Genomic DNA, 21,002 nt, shown 5'->3' on the forward strand with positions numbered 1-21,002 from the left:
GCGAGGGAGAGAGGAATGGGGTGGTCAGACTGCACTGGCTTGGTCATTGCTACTTCAGTTTAGGCATGAAAAGGGCTTTGAGCAGTAGGAAAGTGCATGATCCATTTACTGTTTTAGAAGATAGTATTTTGTGAGAAGGGCAGGGTGGAACACCAAACTATCTTCCCTAGAAGGACACAACATCCCACATTCCCTATTAAACTAGGCACTTGCCCAGTCCCGGCAACAGCTTCTGGAGGGCGGAGGTTAGAGCCCCGCATGGATACAAAATTTGTATCTGCATCCAATCCACAAGCTGCAGAAATGACCCACGGATATCCACATCAATGGATTTAAAGTGGGTAGGCACAGATTTGCAGGGCTTTAGATATAAAATTTGGATCCCCATCCACCTGTGATCTACGGGTAGCTGTAGACTTGCAGGGCTCCCGTGGAGGTGCTTCTCCAGTAAGGAAAAGGCACCAGAACTTGCCTACATGCACCTCTCTTCTCCCTTCCCTCCCACCCCAGCAATACTTGCAGCTGTGGAAGTGGACATTTCTGAACTGCAGAAAGTGTTTCCGTAAGAACAGGACAGGTTAAAGTAGGGCTCGAGTAGGACACAATAGCTCCTCAAATACAAGCACAATACAGATAACAGTGTAGCACTAGCCTTAATGGAGAGAAAGCGGGTTTAGTAGTATGGCTGCTCTCTTAAGTTGGACTGTGATTGGAGAGAGTACTGAGGTCCCTGAACTCCATGTTCAAGAACTAGTAATGGAGAAAACTCTACTGTAAATATGCAGAGTTTTGTAAAGGACTGCCCTAGCCTAGCACGTATTTAATAGCACACTGCAGGAGTTCCTTCATGCTCTCGCAGGAACACTCGAAGCTATGTCAGATAACGTAGACCACTTCTTTGCAAAGCTTCTAGTGTAGTTTCATGGGGTGTATACATGTAAAGAAAAAAACCTCATAAGTAAACTGAAGGCAAGTTCGAACTGCTCTCAAAACACAGAAACCCTTATTTAACTAAAGGCTGGCTTACTGGAAGTATCTCCGCGATCCAGCTGTTTAGTACACAGGTGTACCTCTGGCAGGTTACAGGACTTGAAACACAGAAACACTAAGGACAACACTGACCGTGATTACAGACACCATCACTTCAGTTTTCCCATCCATTATGAAGATCTCAGCAAAATTCAGTGTGTTTTATAGAACAGTGAGTAGTTCAACTACGTAGACAGAGCTTGACTCCACGAGAAAATACAGTTTACATGTCATCCAACAGTATGGAACTATTAGCATGTCTGCCGTTACCGAGTTAGTAGCTGGGATGCAAAACCATCCCACACACAAAGAGTGCAAGGAAGTTGTTCGTTTCTCCATTAAAGTTACCTGGCTACTTCAAAAAAGCTTTTCGTTATTTCACCCAGTGCATTCCATCGATACTGAGTGTGCTCATGAGACATTCCACCCCCTGAGTCACCCTTGGGAAGCAGCTCTCTCTGTGCTGCAGGGTTAAGGGAGAGTTTGCACAGCACAAGGGGGAACATCAATGCTTTTGCAAACAACAGACCTCAAATGCAGGCGTGTAGTATAAACTCTGAGCAAACTCAATAGGCAGCTAATGTAATGGTTTGGGACGGTTCAATGGTGGCTAATACTTCAGTGTGAATGGATTATAGCTTCAAAATGCAGCATGACCGATAAACACCTCCTGAAGTGGCTTGCTGGTGCTTTGGTGAGCAAGAGAAGCAGTATCACACCTATAGCAATATGGTGGTGTAACTATCACATGAAAGGTTCACAACTGAAATTTTAAAAAATGTTTGGCTGTACTTAGACTGACGAGTTTAAAAAACCACAAGAGGTTACGGGGTTTGCAGTGATTCAGGTTTAGTTCCATATGAACACATTACAAAGCAGAGTTGCATCAAGAAAAATAAGACCCAAATCATGATAATCAGCAATAGCTTTAACTCTCCACATCATCTTTTTATGGTATATTAGACAGCCAATGTCTTTAGTACCAGTAGATGGGATATATCCTTGTTGGTCAGTTTTTGTGTTATCTATTAATTTACTCATTAAGTCACAAAATAGGTTTCCACATTAATTCACATGAACAAAACAAAAAACAGGCTTATAAAAAGATTGATTTTTGGGGAGCGGGCAATTTCATAAACTGGTATTTTGTTTCAAAGCATCTTAGAACAGCTCAATGTTATTTCAACTTCCAAGGTCACCATATCTATAAATTACAACTAGATGGGATAAGAATAATCCTGAGCACAAAATATGTGAAATACTTAGATCCCAAGTTTAGCATTTAAAGACTGATTCACATCTCTAACCAGTTATAACATTGGGACTTTATTACTAAGACAGGAAAGAATGTAGTATTCCTTGCCATAGTAGGATCAAATTATCAGAGTTATGCACCCAAAAGGAGGGCACTTTACATGTTTCTTAAAGACAGAGGAGTCTAAATAATTTAATTTTACCATATACAAACTCTGTATTTGTAAAATACGCAAAAAAATTCAAAATCAAAGCATTTTACAAGAACCTTGATGGCTGTTAACGAATTACAGTTAAAAGAGATGAGACCAGAATTAGGTCAGTTTTAGATGGATACAGTACTTTTAAGTTCCCATCCATGTCCACAACGCGAACCTGCTCCACTGTTAATGGAGAATTCTCTTGCTCTGCATTTTGGCTGGGATTTGAATTCACTGGTTCAGAAATCATGTCCGATTCAGCATCAGACACAGATTCTTCCTCCTTATTCTCTAAAGTGAATTTGTTGAGTTCTGCCATTTTCTGATTAGGAAACAAAAAGGAATCAAAGATATCAATGTACATGGTGAATGCAGTGGATGGCCTATGAATTGCTTAAAGAATTTCCAGTAAGAAGGCCTGAGCTTTACATACTACTGAGGGACTGATATAAATGGAAGCTTTCAGTAATCATTTAAGCATTTTTTTAAAAAGAAACTTACAGCTCAATATACAGGTTAGTGAATTCTATCTGAAAACCTTATTTTCTTCTGCTATTCTTGTCCTCCAATTCTAGAGGAGCAGGTTTACAAATCAGGCTTTGCAGCCCAGCACTTCGATTCTAAATGAAAAGAACCTGCTCCAGTGTCACTACTGAGGACTCTGCTTTCAACATATTTTAAATTGTCCTCATTCCTGCCCTGTATCAACTATCCAAGTGTCACTGAACTTGGACTTCAGAACATGCTAATGACAGTTCATTAATGAAGTGTAAGAGAGGAACTAGGGGGTAAAGCATCCATCAGACACCCTGGACTGTGGGACCTGCACATGAACAAAACTGCAACCTGTCACAACAAAGTGTCAAAGAGGTCGAAGTGGGGAATCTCCCAGTCTTGAAAAATTAGGATGACTATATCTGGCCAGAGAGACCATTTGTGATGACTGGTGAAAGATCTGTTCAATCTGCCAGCCTATTCTGGAGACCTGGATGGTGGGAGGCTTGGAAGTGAATTGTATTGGCAATACAAAACTCCCAAAGCAGTATTGCTTCTTGGCACAGAAGAGTCAACCCAGCTCATCCTTGTCTGTTCACGTAGATCATCACGGCTGTGTCGTCCGTGAGAACTAATAAACGTAGTTTTTTCCCCATACATATGGGTTTATGGAAGATAGAGCTTGTCAGCCTAACTTCACTTTTTTTTGGATGAGGTTACAAGTTTGGTTGATCAAGGTAATGCGTTGATGTGATATAATTAGACCTTTGTGAGGCGTCTGACTTGGTACCGCATGTTTTGATTAAAAAATTAGAAGGATATAAAATGACCATAGCACACATTAAATGGATTAAAAACAAGGCTAACTGATAAATCTCAAAATGTAACTGTAAACAGGAATAATCATCGAGTGGGTCTGTTTCCAGGAGGGTATCGCAGCGATCAGTTCTTGGCCTTAAGCTATTCAACATTTTTATCAATGCCCTGGAAGAAACTGTAAAATCCGCACTGATAACCTTTGCAGAGGACACAAAATTTGGGGAGTGGTAAACAAAGAAGAAGACAGGTCACTGATTCAGAGTGATCTGGATTGCTTGGTAAACTGGGCACAAGCAAGCACGATGCATTTTGACAGAGCTAACTGTAAATGTATTCATCTACAAAATCAATGTAGACCAAACTTGTAGAATGTAAAACTATATTCTGGGAAGCAGCGACTCCGAAAAAGATTTGGGGGTCATGGTGGATAATCAGCTGAATATGAGCTTCCAGTCTAATTCTGTGGCCAAAAGAGCAAATGCAATCCTGGGATGCATAAAGAAGGGAATCTCGAGTAGGAATAGAGAGTTATTTTACCTCTCTACTTGGCAGTGGTGCGACCACTGCAGGAATACTGTGTTCAGTTCTAGTGAGGGTTCAGAGAAGGGCCACAAGAACAATTAAAGGATCAGAAAACATGTGTTATAGTGACAACTCAAAGAGCTCAATCTGTTTCTCTTAACAAAGAGATTGGGGGGGGGGAAGCTAATTACAGTTTAAGTACCTAAATGGGAACAAATATTTAACAATGGGCTCTTCAACCTAGCAGAAAAAGGTGTAATACGATCCAATAGCTGGAAGTTGAAGCTAGACCCATTCAGACTGGAAATAAAGTGTACATTTTTAACAGTGAGAGTAATTAACCACTGGGACAGCTTACCAAGGGTTGTGGTAAATTCTCCATCACTGACAATTTTAAAATCCAGATTGGATGTTTTTCTGAAAAGCTCTACTCTATGGATTATTTTGGGGGAAGTTCTCTGGCCCTTGTTATACAGGAGGTCAGATTAGATGACAACAATGGCTCCTTCTAGCCTTGGAGCCTATGAATCTATACAGAGATAGGCATGTCCAGTAGGCAGTAATGCATCTGAAATCCATTGACACTTCCTGATTAAGTGGCATAGTCACAGGCAATAAAGTTACCAATAAATGTTCATAGTAACATGCAATAAAGACAAAATTATAAACAATAAAGGGAGAAATTAAGCTCCATGTACCTCTCTATTCCAACTTGGTTCTCTTATTCAGGGAACACACAAAGAACAAGCTATAGATTTAGCTTATTGGAATACTTACTAGAATGAGGGTGTCCATGACATCTTTGCATATCTGGAGGCTGGTGCCGCTCGTCACTTCCAGAAATAGATCACAAGTGTTTTTTCTAATCTAAAAAGTATTCCAGAGGGACTCAGAAAAGGGAAGGCTGAATTGTATTACAATGAAATAGAAACTAGTGTGCACAGCTCCATAATCACACTGGTGCATTTGTTTCTCAAAGAATATTTCAGCTATTATTTGAAAAGCATCCAAGTGCTTAAGTAACGACATGTGAATCCTGCTAACTTCATGAAGGAAGAACTGTAGGTTTGCACGTCTCCGGCCAAAACATCGTACCTTTGGAACGGCTTGCTACTGAGTACGGTTTCTCAGCCTGTGGGTCGCCATCCAAATATCAGGTGGCCAGGATTTCTCAAAGGCTATGTCTGCACTATGAGCCAAGGGCATGATGCCCTTGTTTGTGAACACATACTCGCGCTAGCTGTATACATAGCAGACCACCCACGACAGCACGGGGAGTGACAGCGGCCGCACGGCTCAGCCATGCGGACTATGTACCTACTGGGCTCAGCATGGCTTAGCTGGGGCTCTGCTGCCACTGCCTGTGCGATGATGGCTACACTCTTATTTCTACTCAGCTAGTTTGATGACACCTAGTGCAAGTCTATGTACACGACCCGGGGAAAACACACCCCTAGCTCATGGTGTAGATGTAGCCAAATAGTCGAGTGGGAGGCCTGGGAGGGGAGGGGAAGGGTGGCCAAATCCTGCCCTTGGGGAGATGGGAGGCCCTGGGTGGGACAGGAAAGGGAGGCTGCAGAGCCTCCCCCACACTCATCCCACAGCAGTGACGCCTACAACTCCAGTCCTGCAGGGCTGGCTGGGCTCATGTTACTACCTGCTGCGTGGGGGATGTTACTACCTGCTGCGTGGGGGAGTCACAGCACCACTCAGGTTTGGCTCAGCCACTCCTCCATCATGACGACAGGCTGCCAGCCAGGGCAAATGTGAGTGAGTAACCCTACGACCCCAGAGGTTACCACACCCAGAGTGAGGAGCCAAGCCCAGCCAGCCCCACAGGACAGGCACCACTGCTATGGTATGCAGAGTGTTCTTTTTCAGTACTTAGTACAGTAACGTGCATTATATAATCTAGGTAAAAAAAATATTTAGTAAGGCAGATTTTTCTTCTCTGCAGGAAAGCTATGCACTGGGTTGCTACAGGCCATCAAGGTTAACAAATGGCTCCTGAGCCCAGAAAGGTTAAGCAGCACTGCTAAATAGCTTAATGTAATTTTGACATTCAGCATTAAAAATGCATAGTTTGACTTCAAATTCATTTTAAAAAATCTAGTGCTTTTAATGTATAAACTTTAGATCTTAAAAGTTCAGATTCTAAACTCACTCATGAATTTCAATGGAGACTTGAACATATGGTAAGATCAGGAGCATTTATTCCACAACACCTGAGTATCTCCTGACAAGGAGAGGATTGAAGTGATTTAGTTTTGAAGCCTGGCCCACTTCCACTATCATTGAGACTTGGATATAAGTGGATTGAAACTTTTGTACCTTTGTTCTCTCACTGTTAGTGATTGGTGGGAAAGAAATCACAACACCCTCAGCATCTACTAGACAAGGATAGTTCTCTTTCCCATCCAGTAATTGAAGGTACCTGTCAAGGGAAAAAAAAAAAAGGTGAAGATAACGGAAAGAGATCAGGCAACAATAAATAAGACAGTTAGAAGAGTGGGAAAATGGAGGTTATGTGTTTCTGATCCAACACACAGAAAAATGTAACTACGGCATCATGACAACAACTGCACGGCCTGCACTAAATGTGAGTAATGAAGCAATAATCATGAAGCACTTTGAAGTTAAAGTAATATTCCGATTGCCAAAGTGAGCGAACACGTTCTTAATGCTTTTACTGCACCCGGTGCTCAAAATATAGCAACATTTTAGAGCTTGTTTTACTGATGCTACAAGCTCATATGCTTAAATTTAAGTCTCATTACCCGTCTCCACCACTTACAAAAATATGCAATCCCCACTTTGTTTACCTGGTCGGTTTCCCCAAAACATGCATGATGATGGACATGTGAGATGATCCCAAAACAAACGGGATGGGAAGGGTGATGTGTCGTTTTCCTTCAAATTAGATGTAGTCACTTAAAGGTTTCAGCTCCTTACAAGCTGTTCCATTGACAGAATTTTGGACATTTCACATAAGCAAACTTATTGTGCTTACATTTATATTCAGCTCCCCTCCAATTTCCCTCCTCTCAAACATCTGCTGTCTTTCGGCACAATTTATATTGTAGTAATGGTGACAACTTCCAAATTAACTCTTGGTATAATTGGAGGCCCAACAACATGTCACTCAACCACACTGTACTCAGTACTGTTCTTTGAAAATTTCCCCCCAACCCTTCTTCCGCCCCCTCCCCTCCTCTAGATTTTCAGGAGCTCATGTTAAATGCATATGCACCCTGTTACCATTAGATGTTGCCTTTCATAACTAAGCACAAAGGGCAAATCTGCAGTTACGATACTGTTGCTTTTCATGTGATCTTAAATTGGCCAAAATGTGTCTGATCAATTTGAAAAAAGCTGTGCATTAATACACTGACTTGTGCAGTCCAGAAACATTTTGACGCTTCTTCTGTTTTCTTTGTTCCTCAGCCTCTAACTGCAACTGACGGACAAGATCCTTTGCCTTGATCTCTTTCCGACCCAGTGGCATTACCTGTATCAGAGAGAAAGCAAATACTTAAAGCTAAGAGTCATTCAATTGACGTCAGGACTATCTGAGCTAGTTCATAAGAGCTAAAGCAATAAAAAATGGGGAGATAACACTTAACTGAAAGTTCTGCATAACTTTAATTCTTTTGCTTGGAACATAGACAATGGGGGATTTTATGAAACATTTGTGACACTTCATTCTTTAAAAACATCCTACATATTCAGGCATGTTTAAACTCCCTGCCCGGACTCTTGTTTGTGTTATCACACCAAAGGGACATTCCTATTAATTATGGTATGTTCTTGAGTTTTGAACACCATGTTTATTTTAGAATTGAGTGAACAGGAGACATTCAAGAATAAAAAGCTTAACCCAAGATACACATCTTAGAACCATGGCTCACCCAAAGACTTTCCAGTGCTCTGGACTATTTTAGAAGAAAAAACTGAATAGTTTTAGTATTAACTCTTATGCCCTAGAGGCCTAATTTGTGATGTGTATATCTCAGATTTTACATTACTATAGATTAAGCTCTACAGCTCTTTATTCTGCAGAGTTTAGAAAACTCCCCTGCCCCAATTAGTGCTGCTGAAATCTCTTCTAGTTGTTCTAAGTTTTATCAAGGGTGGCTGGTGCTACATGCTCAAGCAGTGATTATGGTTCCTCACTATTTGATCAACTCTGCAATCCGCGTTCTCATTGGTGCTAAAAACAGACTGGAGCAAAGCAAGACTCGGAGGGAACAGCAGGATGGAAAACAGGGGTAGAAAAATAATCATTTAAAAAAACAAAAACCTTTTTATTTAACTTTACACGTTGCTAGTTCTTTGCCTTCTTTAGTCTTTGTTTTGTACTTCTCTTTAGTTTATTAATTGCTTGCAGAACTTCAGATTTTACATAGAGATTTCTTTCCAAGAACCATCACACTTAAAATGCTCATCTGTGCAGAAAAAACAAGTCCAGAACCTCCTAACATCCACAAACTCAAACAGAAAATGGCTACGCAAATAGCCATTGCTCTATTTACAACCAACACCTTCTGATAGATTGTACTTCCACAAGTCAAGAAAGCTGAAATGCTTCAAACAGGCTATACTCCTACATCAGGGTTCAGTTTGAAGTCAATGGGACTTGCATTCCCAAGTCACTTTGGTGATTCTGAAAATTCCACCCAGAGGTACTCACACAGGGGCTTTGGAGCCTAACTTTAGGCTCCTATATTTTAGCTTGTACATATAAAATTCACAATCATTTTGGTATTGTATTGAAAATCTAAACTTCTTGTGGTTAGCACTGAAGCAAGCCGTTTAAAATGACAAAGATGATTATTCTACTCAGAGAAAAATATTTAACAATACAATTTTAGCCCCAGATTCTGCAAACACTTGATTTTAAGCACACTGAAATCAATGGGACTATTAGTGAGTGAAGTTACGTACCCACTTGAGTGTTTGCAGGATCAAGACCTTAGTTCTCAATGTTTTATTTTGCCTATAGCAGTTACATAAAACTGAAAGAAGATACTGAACCATCCTCATTTATAATCCAGCACAACTGTTTTTCAATCTAAAATTGCAATGGACAAAATCTAAAATTCATTTTACAAAGCCTCAACGTGATTTAAAATAGTTATTTGTATTTGTTTTAGATCAAGTAATTTAAATTATGACAATGATTTAGATGCCTTTATTTTAATCACTCCATCCTGGAAATACTCCTGAACAGCTGGGAGGAGAGGGTATGGAGCACAGCTGTGTCAAACTGGAGCACACGCACTATGGTTTATTTCTAATGAGCAAATAACCCCCACTTCACCACTCTGCCTCCCCCCCCACCTTTAAAAAAAATTTTAAAAAAAGCCAGTCAACTGCTCTCCTATTGTATTAATGGAATTAGGAGGACACTTTTTTAGGTGCATCTCAAAGGCTATTCCCATAGCTTGGTCAGCAATTCGTGGTAACTGCAGAAAAAATATAGCATTGTCTCATACTGTGAAGAACTACCCCACAATTTGGATTCTGGTCCCTTTAGAATCATGATGCTGTGGGCAACTGAATTTGAAGATCCAACAAAATCTTTCACCTGTGATCCAAGGAAATAATTGGACCAAAGTCTCCAGAAGTGAAAGAAGTGTGCATTAGCCTACTGTATTTTGTGACTATTCACGCACAATAACTTGTAGTAAACATGTCTGTCTAACTAGCAAGCAAGCAGAGTCAGGTAGTCAGATGTCCACATTCTAGTATTTGCACCTGCAATTAAGGCCACAAGACAGGCAATTTTTCAACATCAGGTGGTGAACATGAAGTTCAGGATTTATTTGTGATCCCTTGGCCAAAGTCCACACCTGCAACATTTTTTCTAATTTCAATTATATATGAAAGACTTGGCTCCTGGATTCTACTGCTGGCTGGTAGTGTTTGCTAGGAGTTAAATATATCCTGTGGAGTGGGTTCTCAGAAAGCCTTGTTTGATCAGGGATTACTTTGTGGGCTGCATGGTTTAAATCAGAGATGCTTTGCCATCTGGAATATTAAAAGTAAACAAAACCAAAGATTAGTAACATTTCATCAGGAAGTACAGTTAAAAGTGTTTTTGCCTTGGGCAACAGGTAGGTAAGTTTACTACAGCCTGTCAGTTCCTTTGTAGCAAGAGACAAGTACTGGGCTTGTTCCAAGTAATTTCTAGCTTCGTATGGCCTCAGTCCATAAGAGGGCAACTGTTGGAGGACTGAACCTCATCAGTATATGATTAAATGCTTTAGACAAAATGCATTAACTACTAACATTTGCCTGCACTCCTATAGAGCTTGAGAAATGAACAGAAATGCCTTGATTGCATTATTAGTGATGAAAACGAAGGCAGTCTGCATCTAAGGCCTGGTCTACACTACGAGTTTATGTCAGATTTAGCAGCATTAAATCCGAATTAACCCTGCACCCATCTACACAACGAAGCCATTTTTTCGACATAAAGGGCTCTTAAAACCGATTTTTGTACTCCTCCCCAAGGAGGGGATTAGCGCTGAAATCGACATCGCCGTTTCGAATTAGGGTTAGTGTGGACGCAATTTGAAGGTATTGGCCTCTGGGAGCTATCCCACAGTGCGCCATTGTGACCGCTCTGGACAGCACTCTCAACTCAGATGTACTGGCCAGGTGTACAGGAAAAGCCCCAGGAACTTTTGAATCTCATTTCCTGTTTGGCCAGGTGAGCTCATCAGCACAGGTGACCATGCAGTCCCAGAATCGAGAAAGAGCTCCAGCATGGACTGAACAGGAGGTACTGGATCTGATCGCTGTATGGGGAGAGGAATCCGTGCTAACAGAACTACGTTCCAAAAGACGAAATGCCAAAACATCTCAGAGGCCAGGAGGGACAGAGGCTACATCAGGGACGCAACACAGTGCCGCGTGAATCTTAAAGAGCTCAGATAAGCGTACCAGAAAACCAAAGAATCAAACAGACGCTCCGGAACAGAGCCCCAGACATGCCACTTCTATGCTGAGCTGCATGCAATTCTAGGGGGGGCCGCCACCACTACCCCTCCCCTGTCCATGGACTCCGAGGATGGGATACTCTCCGCCATGGCTGAGGATTTTGCAGATGGGGAAGATGAGAAGGATGACGAGCTTGAGGAGAGCACACAGCACACCATTTTCCCTGACAGCCAGGATCTTTTTATCACCCTGACTGAAATACCCTCCCAACCCAATGAAGCTGGAGAAGGGACCTCTGGTGAGTGTACCTTTTAAAATACAATACAGGTTATAAAAGCAAGCTTTTTTTAATGATTAAGTAGCCATGAGGACTTGGGATGCATTCGTGGCCAGTACTGCTACTGGAAAAGTCTGTTAACGTGTCTGGGGATGGAGTGGAAATCTTCCGGGGACATCTCCATGAAGCTCTCCTGGAGGTACTCTAAAAGCCTTTGCAGAAGGTTTCTGGGGACAGCAGCCTTATTCCATCCTCCATGGTAGGACACTTTACCATGCCATGCTAGTAGCAAGTAATCTGGTATCATTGCATGACAAAGCCTGGCAGCGTATGGTCCAGGTGTTTGCTGGCATTCACGCAACATCCGTTCTTTATCTCTGTGTTATCCTCAGGAGAGAGTGATATCGTTCATGCTAACCTGGTTGAAATGGGGGAGTTTGATTAAGGGGACATTCAGAGGTGCCTGTTCCTACTGGGCTGTTTGTCTGTGGCTAAAAAGAAATCCTCCCTGCAGTTAGCCACGCAGTGGGAGAGGGGGGCCTTTGGCGCTGAGCTGTTTGCTTTTGGCTAGCAGGGATCTTCCTTTCCCGGCCATCCCATGTTGACGTTGATGAAATGTCCCTTGTGATCCATCAGTGCTTGGAGAACCATTGAAAAGTACCCCTTGCGGTTTATGTACTCGGCGGCTTGGTGCTCCGGTGCCAAGATAGGGATATGGGTTCCGTCTATAGCCCCACCACAGTTAGGGAATCCCATTGCAGCAAAGCCATCCACTAGGACCTGCACATTTCCCAGGGTCACTACCCTTGACATCAGCAGATCACTGATTGCGTTGGCTACTTGCATCACAGCAACCCCCACAGTAGATTTGCCCACTCCAAATTGATTCCTGACCGACTGGTAGCTGTCTGGTGTTGCAAGCTTCCACAGGGCTATTGCCACTCGCTTGTGAACTGTGAGGGCTGCTCTCATCTTGGTATTCTTGCGCTTCAGGGCAGGGGAAAGCAAGTCACAAAGTTCCATGAAAGTGCCGTTACGCACGCAAAAGTTTCGGAGCCACTGGGAATCATCTCAGACCTGCAACACTCTGTAGTCCCACCACTCTGTGCTTGTTTCCCGGGCCCAGAATTGGCATTCCATGGCATGAGCCTGCCCCATTAAACACCATGATCTCCAAATTGTGGGGGAATGTGGTTTTAGAGAAAAGTGTGTTCAGGGCCTCATCACCGCATTGCCATCGCCTCCTCGCCTGGTTTTTCAGGTGCTGGTTCTGCATACACTGCACGATAATGTGCAAGGTGTTTGCAATGGTCATAACTGCTGGGGTGAGCTGAACGGGCTCCATGTTTGCTATGCTATGGCTTCTGCTCCTGCTCAGGCAATCCAGGGAAAAGGGCGCGAAACGATTGTTTGCCGTTGCTCTGGCGGAGGGAGGGGAGACGGACAACATGGCTTACAGAATTGGCTTACAGGGAATTAAAATCAACAAAGGGGGTGGCTTTGCAAGAAACAAAGTGGCCCCCTCAAGGACAGAACTCAAAACTGGGTTTAGCAGGCGGTTGATTTCACGGTGGGAGGGAGGAGAAAAGGAGTACAAAACAAATCTGGTCTATTTCTTGTTTTGATCCACTTCATCTGTCTTTATACATCTTGCTGGCAGCAGACTGTGCAGTATGACCACTGGCCATCGTCATCTCCTGGGTGCTCGGCAGAAGACGGTGCAGTATGACGGCTGGCCATCGTCTTCTGCTGGCTGCATGTTAAAAAAAGACAGTGCACTGCCAGTAGGACTGAATCGCCATGAGATGAAACTTAAAAGGGAAATGACCTGGCTGAGTCACTCCCATGTTTGCCCAAGTGCCCCGACCTCATCGAGGTCGGTTAAAAGAGCACCCTGGACTACGTCAACGACGGCTACCAGTCATACTGCACTGTCTGCTGCCAAAAGGCAATGAACTGCTGCTGTGTAGCAATGCAGTACCGCGTCTGCCAGCACCCAGGAGACGTACGGTGACAGTGAGCTGAGCGGGGCTCCATGCTTGCTGTGGAACGGCGTCTGCACAGGTAACTCAAGAAAAAAGGTGCAAAAAGACTGTCTGCCCTTGCTTTCACGGAGGGGAGGGAGGGAACGGGGGCCTGACGATATGCACCCAGAACCACCCACGACAATGTTTTAGCCCCATCAGGCACTGGGATTTCTACCCAGAATTCAAACGGGTGGTGGAGACTGCAGGAACTGTGGGATAGCCACCCACAGTGCAACGCTCCGGAAGTCGACGGTTGCCTCGGTACTGTGGACACACTCCGCCGACTACATGCACTTAGAGCACTGTGTGGGAACACACACAATCGACTGTATAAAAATGCTTTCTACAAAACCGACTTCTATAAATTCGACCTAATTTCGTACTGTAGACAAGGCCAAAGAGATCTAGCCAACCAAAGTGAGGTCATGGACCATGCTTCAGGACTCTATAGCTCCTGAACCTTAAGCACTCCTGCCTGGTTTGCAATCACAGCATCTAGAATTGAAAAAGCTTTAGTGCCACTGAAAATTTCTTCTGGCTCCCACTGTGCGGATGTGATGAGTTAAGAGACCTACTCTTCTCTTCATGACAACACATTGTCTACTAGCAACAACAAGAGATGCACAAACACTGACAGAACTGTGTGTTCAAAGAGTGCAGCTATTTCTGATAGAATATCCAAGTTTAATATTGAGTTATGTTTTACATAACCTTCTTTCCAATGTTCACCTGAATTTCCTGTCAGGAGGCTAGCTTGCCCATGATTAATAAGAAGAAACCAAGAACTGGAGAGACAGACAGACAATCTAGTTTTTAGCACTGCAAATGAACCGGAACACTCGAGTACACATCTCTGTTGGAACACAAATTGATGTGGACCAGACTGACTTCTACTCTAAGCATGCAGTGTTACTGTTTGAAATGGCTCATTACCAATGAATTACTGCAGGAGCACCCAGAGCTTAGTTTTACATCCAAACTCTGGAGACAGCCTGCAGATTCACTAACTGGACACCATACCATCTTGGAGAAGAAACATTACTTTTAGCCCATGTAACAAAATACACGATATTCTGAGTGTTTTTCAAGTGTAGGACCTCGAACATAAAATGGTTTTCTACTATTTGTTACTGTAGAAAAATTTATTTTGCCAGATTTATTCAGCCCTGAAACCTAATTTCTTTTGAACATGAATTACCCTCAGTGGTAAAAGCTGCCTTTGAAAAGACTGGCACAGATGACATCTAATTAATCTGAAAGCAACAAGCCCATCAACCATCACAAAGACTGGCATAATCATCTTGCTATTATCATACACTGAATGAGGATAACTACAGTACACAGCAGAAGCCATTCTTGGGCAATCCCTGGATAAACTGCAGACCTGGAAATGAAGTACATAGCCTTGCTGATTAGACTGTGTGCAGAATGAAGAAATGAACAATACAGAGTCGCTCTCAAAATCCACACTATTCAGACTTCCCTGTTTAATTAGAACAATTAAGTTAGTGAGTTCACTGACTTCCTCTTACAATGGCAATTCAGGGTTTCCTGATCAGCATGTTAAAGTAACATTTTGTAACGTGGATTTAAGTTTCATATCAAGTTTAGCTTAAGAGGTTGGTATACTAATGGGTTGTAAATGATTACATTATCTGGGAGTGTGGCAATAAAACTGCCAGAGAGAAAGAATTGGTGAACAGAGCCTGAATTTGGTTCAGCTGATCAGCTTATAGATTGCTGCCCATCACTCCCGGTACATTCACGTGAATGAACACCTGCTATGCTGCACAACACTCCAAGTATATCCTAACATTTTATGGACTTCCACTGAACATTAACTTAGCAACAGCTCAACACAAATGAGAGGACCAGCAGTGAAACTGTTAACAGGGAAACACCAAGACCTCTGTCACCCTAAGCAAAATGCGTAACATGCAAGATCAAAATGCTCTTTATGGAGAAAAAACATTTTGGACTGCTTTACCTGTTTGAATTTTTAAGGTATTCAACTAGTACTAGGGGTTCTGTAACTATTAGTAAATCAGATACTTTGATAAACGTTCACATTCTGAAGGATATTTGAACAGCGAGGAGTTTTCTGAGCCTGATTTAGATAGGGGTTGGCACACTTTCTGAACTTAACCTCCTGGTTCCAGTTAAATTTTCTTATTTCTTTAGCGTGCAAAATAGCATCTTCCCATTTCTGTACCACTCCAAAATTTGATAAAGCAACAGAAAAAAGGTTATTTATCCTACCTTTAATTCATTAGGTGGCTGAGCATCATACAGCAGGGGCCCTTTGATCAGCTGCAGGTCATGTGTGGCAATGGTTGCTGCTGTTCGTTTCTCACAGATGTCGTCATGAAGTTTGATCTAACAAAATGTGCAGGACACAGAAATATGAAGTTACCAGCCAATGTCCTTCAGCATTCCTATACCATTACCAACTTCAACCTTACTCTAAGTTGTCTTATTAAACTAGTCCCTTAGCCTCAAAACATTTTTGCCCCCCCCCCCATCAATTTTGTCTTTTTCCATTTGACAAGCCTTTGCTTCCCCCTCTGTTGGATCAGGCTGAAAGCAATAGTTCTCTTTACTTGTTCACCAAAGAGTAATTCACCACTGTCCACATGGCACTGGAAGGAATGCTTGTTAATTTGCTGATTATAATTACGCTCTGTAGCATTGGATTGAAATGGATAGATGTTGGTAAACTATTTCAACTGACATACTGAAATTGACGGGAAAAAAAACCACTAACAGTCAACGGGAGCGCAGCCTCCCTGCCTTGCACCTACAAGGACTTGGTGTCACCATCCATGTGGCAGTGCAGGGAGCCCTCTGCAGCCCTCTGCCAGGCCCTGCTCTCACCAACTGGGAGTGCTGGGGATCCCTATTCTGCCATACCAGGACAAGAGCATTCCTTACCCCTTTTGCCTGCAGGGATTCAATGTCACCAGCCCAGAGAGCCCTCTGCAGCTCTGCCGTCACAGCCCCACCCACTCACCAGCCAGGCATGTAGAAGCCATCCCTGTGCAGGAACTGTTCAGCAGCAACCTGGGGTCAGGGACTCTGCTCTACCAGGCCAGGCCCACAGCCTTCCCAGCACCTTGTACCCTTGGTCCCTTTGACCATACAGGGAGTCCCCTGTATTCCCCTACTGTCAGTGCTGCCCTAACCCCAAATCTAACCCCTGCTTAATTTCCAGCAACTGTAAAAATTAAGGATACATTTATACTGCAAAAAAGCCTCGCAGCAGCAAGCCTCAAAGCCCATGTCAATGACTTGGGCTCATTCTATAGGACTATAAATAGCAGTGTAGACATTGGGTTTGGGTTGGAGCCTGGGCTTTGACACCTGGTGAGTGGGGTGGATCTCAAAGACAGGGCTCCAGCCTGAGGAAGAACATTTACACTGCTATTTTTATCCCCATATGTGAGCCTGGGTGAACTCAGACATGCTGTTATGGGTGGGGTTTTTTGTATTTTTTTTTTAACCCTTAAAAAAAACACCAAACACACTGTTGAAATTAGAGAAAAAACATCAATTTCTGCCAAGCCTAATTATAATGCAGAAACAGAAGAGAGGAGTTCAGACTGTTTTGCTGGTTCCATAAAAATGGAGACTTAAAAACAAAACACAATTAGGGAGCAGATAAAATGCTTCTATTTAGACATTTAGCATATCAATTACACACAGAAGCAAGAGGAACTTCCCTCCAGCTTACAATGCTAAGGTAGGTCAAATTTTGCACCGCACCACTTGTTTTTCTTCCAGAATAATCTTCCCCATCCTCCACTCTCTCCTCCCCACCCCTAAATCCCATACTTATTTACTATACAAGTAAAGAAACTGAGTATTCAAAGGTGCTTATTACCACATATATGGCAAAGCTAGCAAACCCGTGAAAAGAAACTGATCCAATCTCAACAAGGTGTTTTGGGGAAAACACTCCACTGCAGCCTGCAACTTCAAATGCAATTGTTATGCATAATATTTTGAAAGATTGTGCATTTGTAAGCATCAATTACCGTATGGGACCAAAGTTGTGCTTTTTGGGTGATCTATCCCACTAATTCTCCGTTTTCCATTAGGAAATGTGTAGCACAGCCCAAGTCAACTAAGGTAGAAAAAACTACAGATGCACAAGGACCTGCACATTTGAGAAAAGCAATCATTTGCCCTCTAGTGGACAAGGTGACTAATGTACCAGTTAGGAAATTTTTTCAAACATACCACCTTCAAGTCTGAAAACTAGAGTACAAACATGTGCCGTTAGTATGGCTTAATACAGTTTTAAAGCCACATATGGCATTTAAAACTAGACTGGACAAAGCACTGAAGAACAGTTGTAGGAAACTACCAGTCCAGCACCAGAGAAAAAAAACATTATAATCTAACTCAGTGATACTCAGACTGAAGCTCATAAGCTGCAAGTGGCTCTTTAGTGTGTATTCTGTGGTTATTTGCAGCACATATTAAAACACTGAGGGATTTAATTATTAATCAGTCTAAGTTCTTAACCAATAAGGACGCTTGCATTATGTTAACAACCAATTGTAGTTGATAAAATAATATAATCTATATATTAGATATTCTCACACCAATATATAAACTAAATATTTCCTGTCATACTATTGAAATATGACTATATAGTACTATAGTGAATGAAACAATGAATTCACACTACTGTGACTCTTTTGGGCAATGTTGATCATTGATTTGGCTCCTGAGCCACTGAGGTCTGACTATCACAGATGGAAACAATCTTTGCCGACTCTAATTTTAACATGGATTCACAGTTATCCTTCATTCCCAGAACATAATGTATATGGCAAAGCTACAAGGATCTTTTAAACTGGTAGAGGAAATCTGTGCGCTTATGTGGCACCCTCCACAATAGTATTTCAGCTTCCAACACCTTTTTAATAAAGAAAGCTTTGAAATTTGCAGTAGATCACGCGATTTAGTGCAAACTGGGGCAGAAATCTGATAGGAAAGCAAACTGTACATAAAGGAATAGATGCAAGTTGTTTTGTACTGTTATATTGCAATCTAAAGTCACCCAGAATTTAAAAACATCAATGTTCATCATAACAACTGATCAGTTACTTCCTTGGTTGGGAAAAGCTCTCTCTCTCTCCCCCCCTCAAAAAACTAAACTTATGTTCTTACAGAGAAGCTGTCCTCGAGGTTTATGCCTATGTGCAATAGCTTCTTTAGTCACTCTGTTTTCTCTTTAATGGAGTCTATACCCAGGAACAGACTGTTCCTAACTCTGTTCATTTGGAATGGGAGTAAAATGATATCACTGAAAACGCATTCACAAAAGTTCTAGCCTAATCCTTCAATAATTACCTGTGCAGAAAGAAATCTCTTCAAGGCATTTCCTTGCTTCAAATTCATTCCCTTCACCACACAGCCAACAATGTATGGCCGAACTTCTTTTATATTTGGACTAACTTTAACTACCACTGGAGCTGGATTTTCTGCAATGTGCAGAATCTTGATCATCAGTTTATTCACCTCTTCCAGCTTGTCTTGTTCCCCATCTCCACTATCCTTTTTCTGGCGTTTATCCCTCTTTTTTTTTTTACTTTCCTCTTTATCAAAGTTGTCTGGCTTCCCTTTTCCTTTGCCACCTCCTCGGCCTCCAACCCGCAAGTACTCCAGGATGGATTTTGTCTGGCAGCTATTGACCATTTTCTCCAGCCGCTTGTCTTTCAGTTTGTTCCCTCTGAAGTTGACCTCCTTTAATTTAGGGCAGTCAGCAACCTCAACAGGGATTTCTGATAACTCATTATTGGAAACATCCAGGATCTGAGGGAGGAAAAGCATTTACAAAGTTAGACTGGCTGCTTCTAAAAAGCTTGAGCTTCACTCACCCTTGGCATGCTGTTTGCTCAGAAGGCAGCTAGATGCACAAGGTAAGGCATGGCATAAAATATCTACATGAAGAGATTCCATAACACCAGGTTGAAAATGCTTGAAATTTAAATCAGTTATTTTTTTCCCCCCAAAAAAGAAAAGGTAATTTGTTTTAGCTAACACTAGAACCAGGATATGCCATTCTATCAATGCACCATTACATAGTTCATGAACTCTGCCAGTTCCTCTATACAACACCCACTACTTTTAGAACTGGTAATGTAGCCGAATCCAACATATCAACCTTTTCCCATGAAGGTCTAATCACCACCCATGCTGACAACTCTCAAGTCATGCCATATTTGTGACTTTCTTAAAGCCCCAGTATCCAGGATCAATTTAGTGAGAATCTCATCTTCCATTAAAAAAGTTTCTAGACCTCTTGGTTGTGGAAAAAAAGCTCGATAACCTGAACCAAATGAAACCTAAAGGCTCAGAAACTAGAAAGCAAATAAAATGAAGCCCAAATGGGTTGTCTGTTAAAATCACTTTTTTTAAAGTGCCTAACTTATGCTATTTGTACACTGGGGTTGGCAAAACAGCATCCCTCCCTTCCCACAGGGCTCCAGCATCACCCCCATTCCAACCCACAGGAAACTACCTGCAATGTCCTGTGGGGTCCCAGCCCCTCAACCCCTTCTCCGCCCACCGTATGGGGGGCCCAACCTCACACCCCCAAGGGGTAGCCAGTCTCTTTGCCCAGCCCCTTCTCCTCACCCTCCCCCCCTGACCTTGAGGGCCGGCAGGTTGGCGATGGTAGAGCCCAGCTCCTGCAGCCCGTTGTCGGCTGCCTCCAGCTGGCTGAGCAGCGGGAGGAGGCTGGAGGCGCCCGGGGGCAGGAGGCCGCCGGGCAGGGCGCTCAGGCGGTTCCCGGAGAGCAGCAGGGTCTGGAGCTGGGGGGCGGCCCGGGCCAAACCCGGCCCCAGCTCCCGGAGCCGGTTCCCGGTGAGGTTCAAGCTCCGCAGCTGGGGGAAGGCGGGGGGCCCCCCCGGAGCGCAGGGCCCGGCCGGGCCCAGGGCTCCCCCCAGCGCCGCGGGCAGCGTCTCCAGCCCGTTGCCGGACAGGTCCAGCAGCCGCAGGGCCGGCAGGGGGCCTCCCAGCCCCGGGCCCTCCGGAGCGCCCAGCCCCGCCGGGCCCAGCCCGTTGCCGCGCAGCACCAGGGTGTGCAGGGCCGGCAGCGCCGCCGCCAGCCCCGGGCCCAGCTCCCGCAGCGCCCCGCAGCCGCTCAGCTCCAGCGCCTGCAGCAGCGGCAGGGCCAGGAGCCGCGGGGGCAGGCGGCCGCCCCCCGCCCGGATGCGGGCCTCCACCGCCGCGCCGGGGAGAACCAGCTCCCGGCGCCGCTCCCGCTCCGCGGCCTCCAGCTCCGGCCAAGCGGCCGGGTCCGCCATGCTGCCCGCCGACCCCGCCCTTCCGGGTCACGGCACTGCTTCCGGGGGCGGCGCTGGCCCGGGCTTGGGCGTCTCACCATAGAGACATAGAGACCATAGAGAGCGGCCCGGCGGG

The 21,002-nt window shown here is 43.7% G+C and overlaps 1 protein-coding gene across 1 annotated transcript; it reads right to left on the reverse strand.

The window, feature by feature from the left end:
• Positions 1–1,861: 1,861 nt before the first annotated feature.
• LRRC47 (leucine rich repeat containing 47) lies at positions 1,862–20,927 on the reverse strand. The gene is made up of 7 exons (XM_073316543.1): positions 20,231–20,927; positions 18,930–19,391; positions 15,828–15,944; positions 7,712–7,827; positions 6,651–6,753; positions 5,097–5,186; positions 1,862–2,805 (listed from the first exon to the last, which is right to left on the reverse strand). Exons 1-7 carry the CDS (start codon positions 20,885–20,887, stop codon positions 2,563–2,565), a joined length of 1,788 nt encoding a protein of 595 aa, XP_073172644.1. The 5' UTR covers positions 20,888–20,927; the 3' UTR covers positions 1,862–2,562.
• Positions 20,928–21,002: the final 75 nt, after the last annotated feature.

Source organism: Lepidochelys kempii, chromosome 18 (assembly GCF_965140265.1).
Source record: "Lepidochelys kempii isolate rLepKem1 chromosome 18, rLepKem1.hap2, whole genome shotgun sequence".
Classification (NCBI taxonomy): domain Eukaryota; kingdom Metazoa; phylum Chordata; order Testudines; family Cheloniidae; genus Lepidochelys; species Lepidochelys kempii.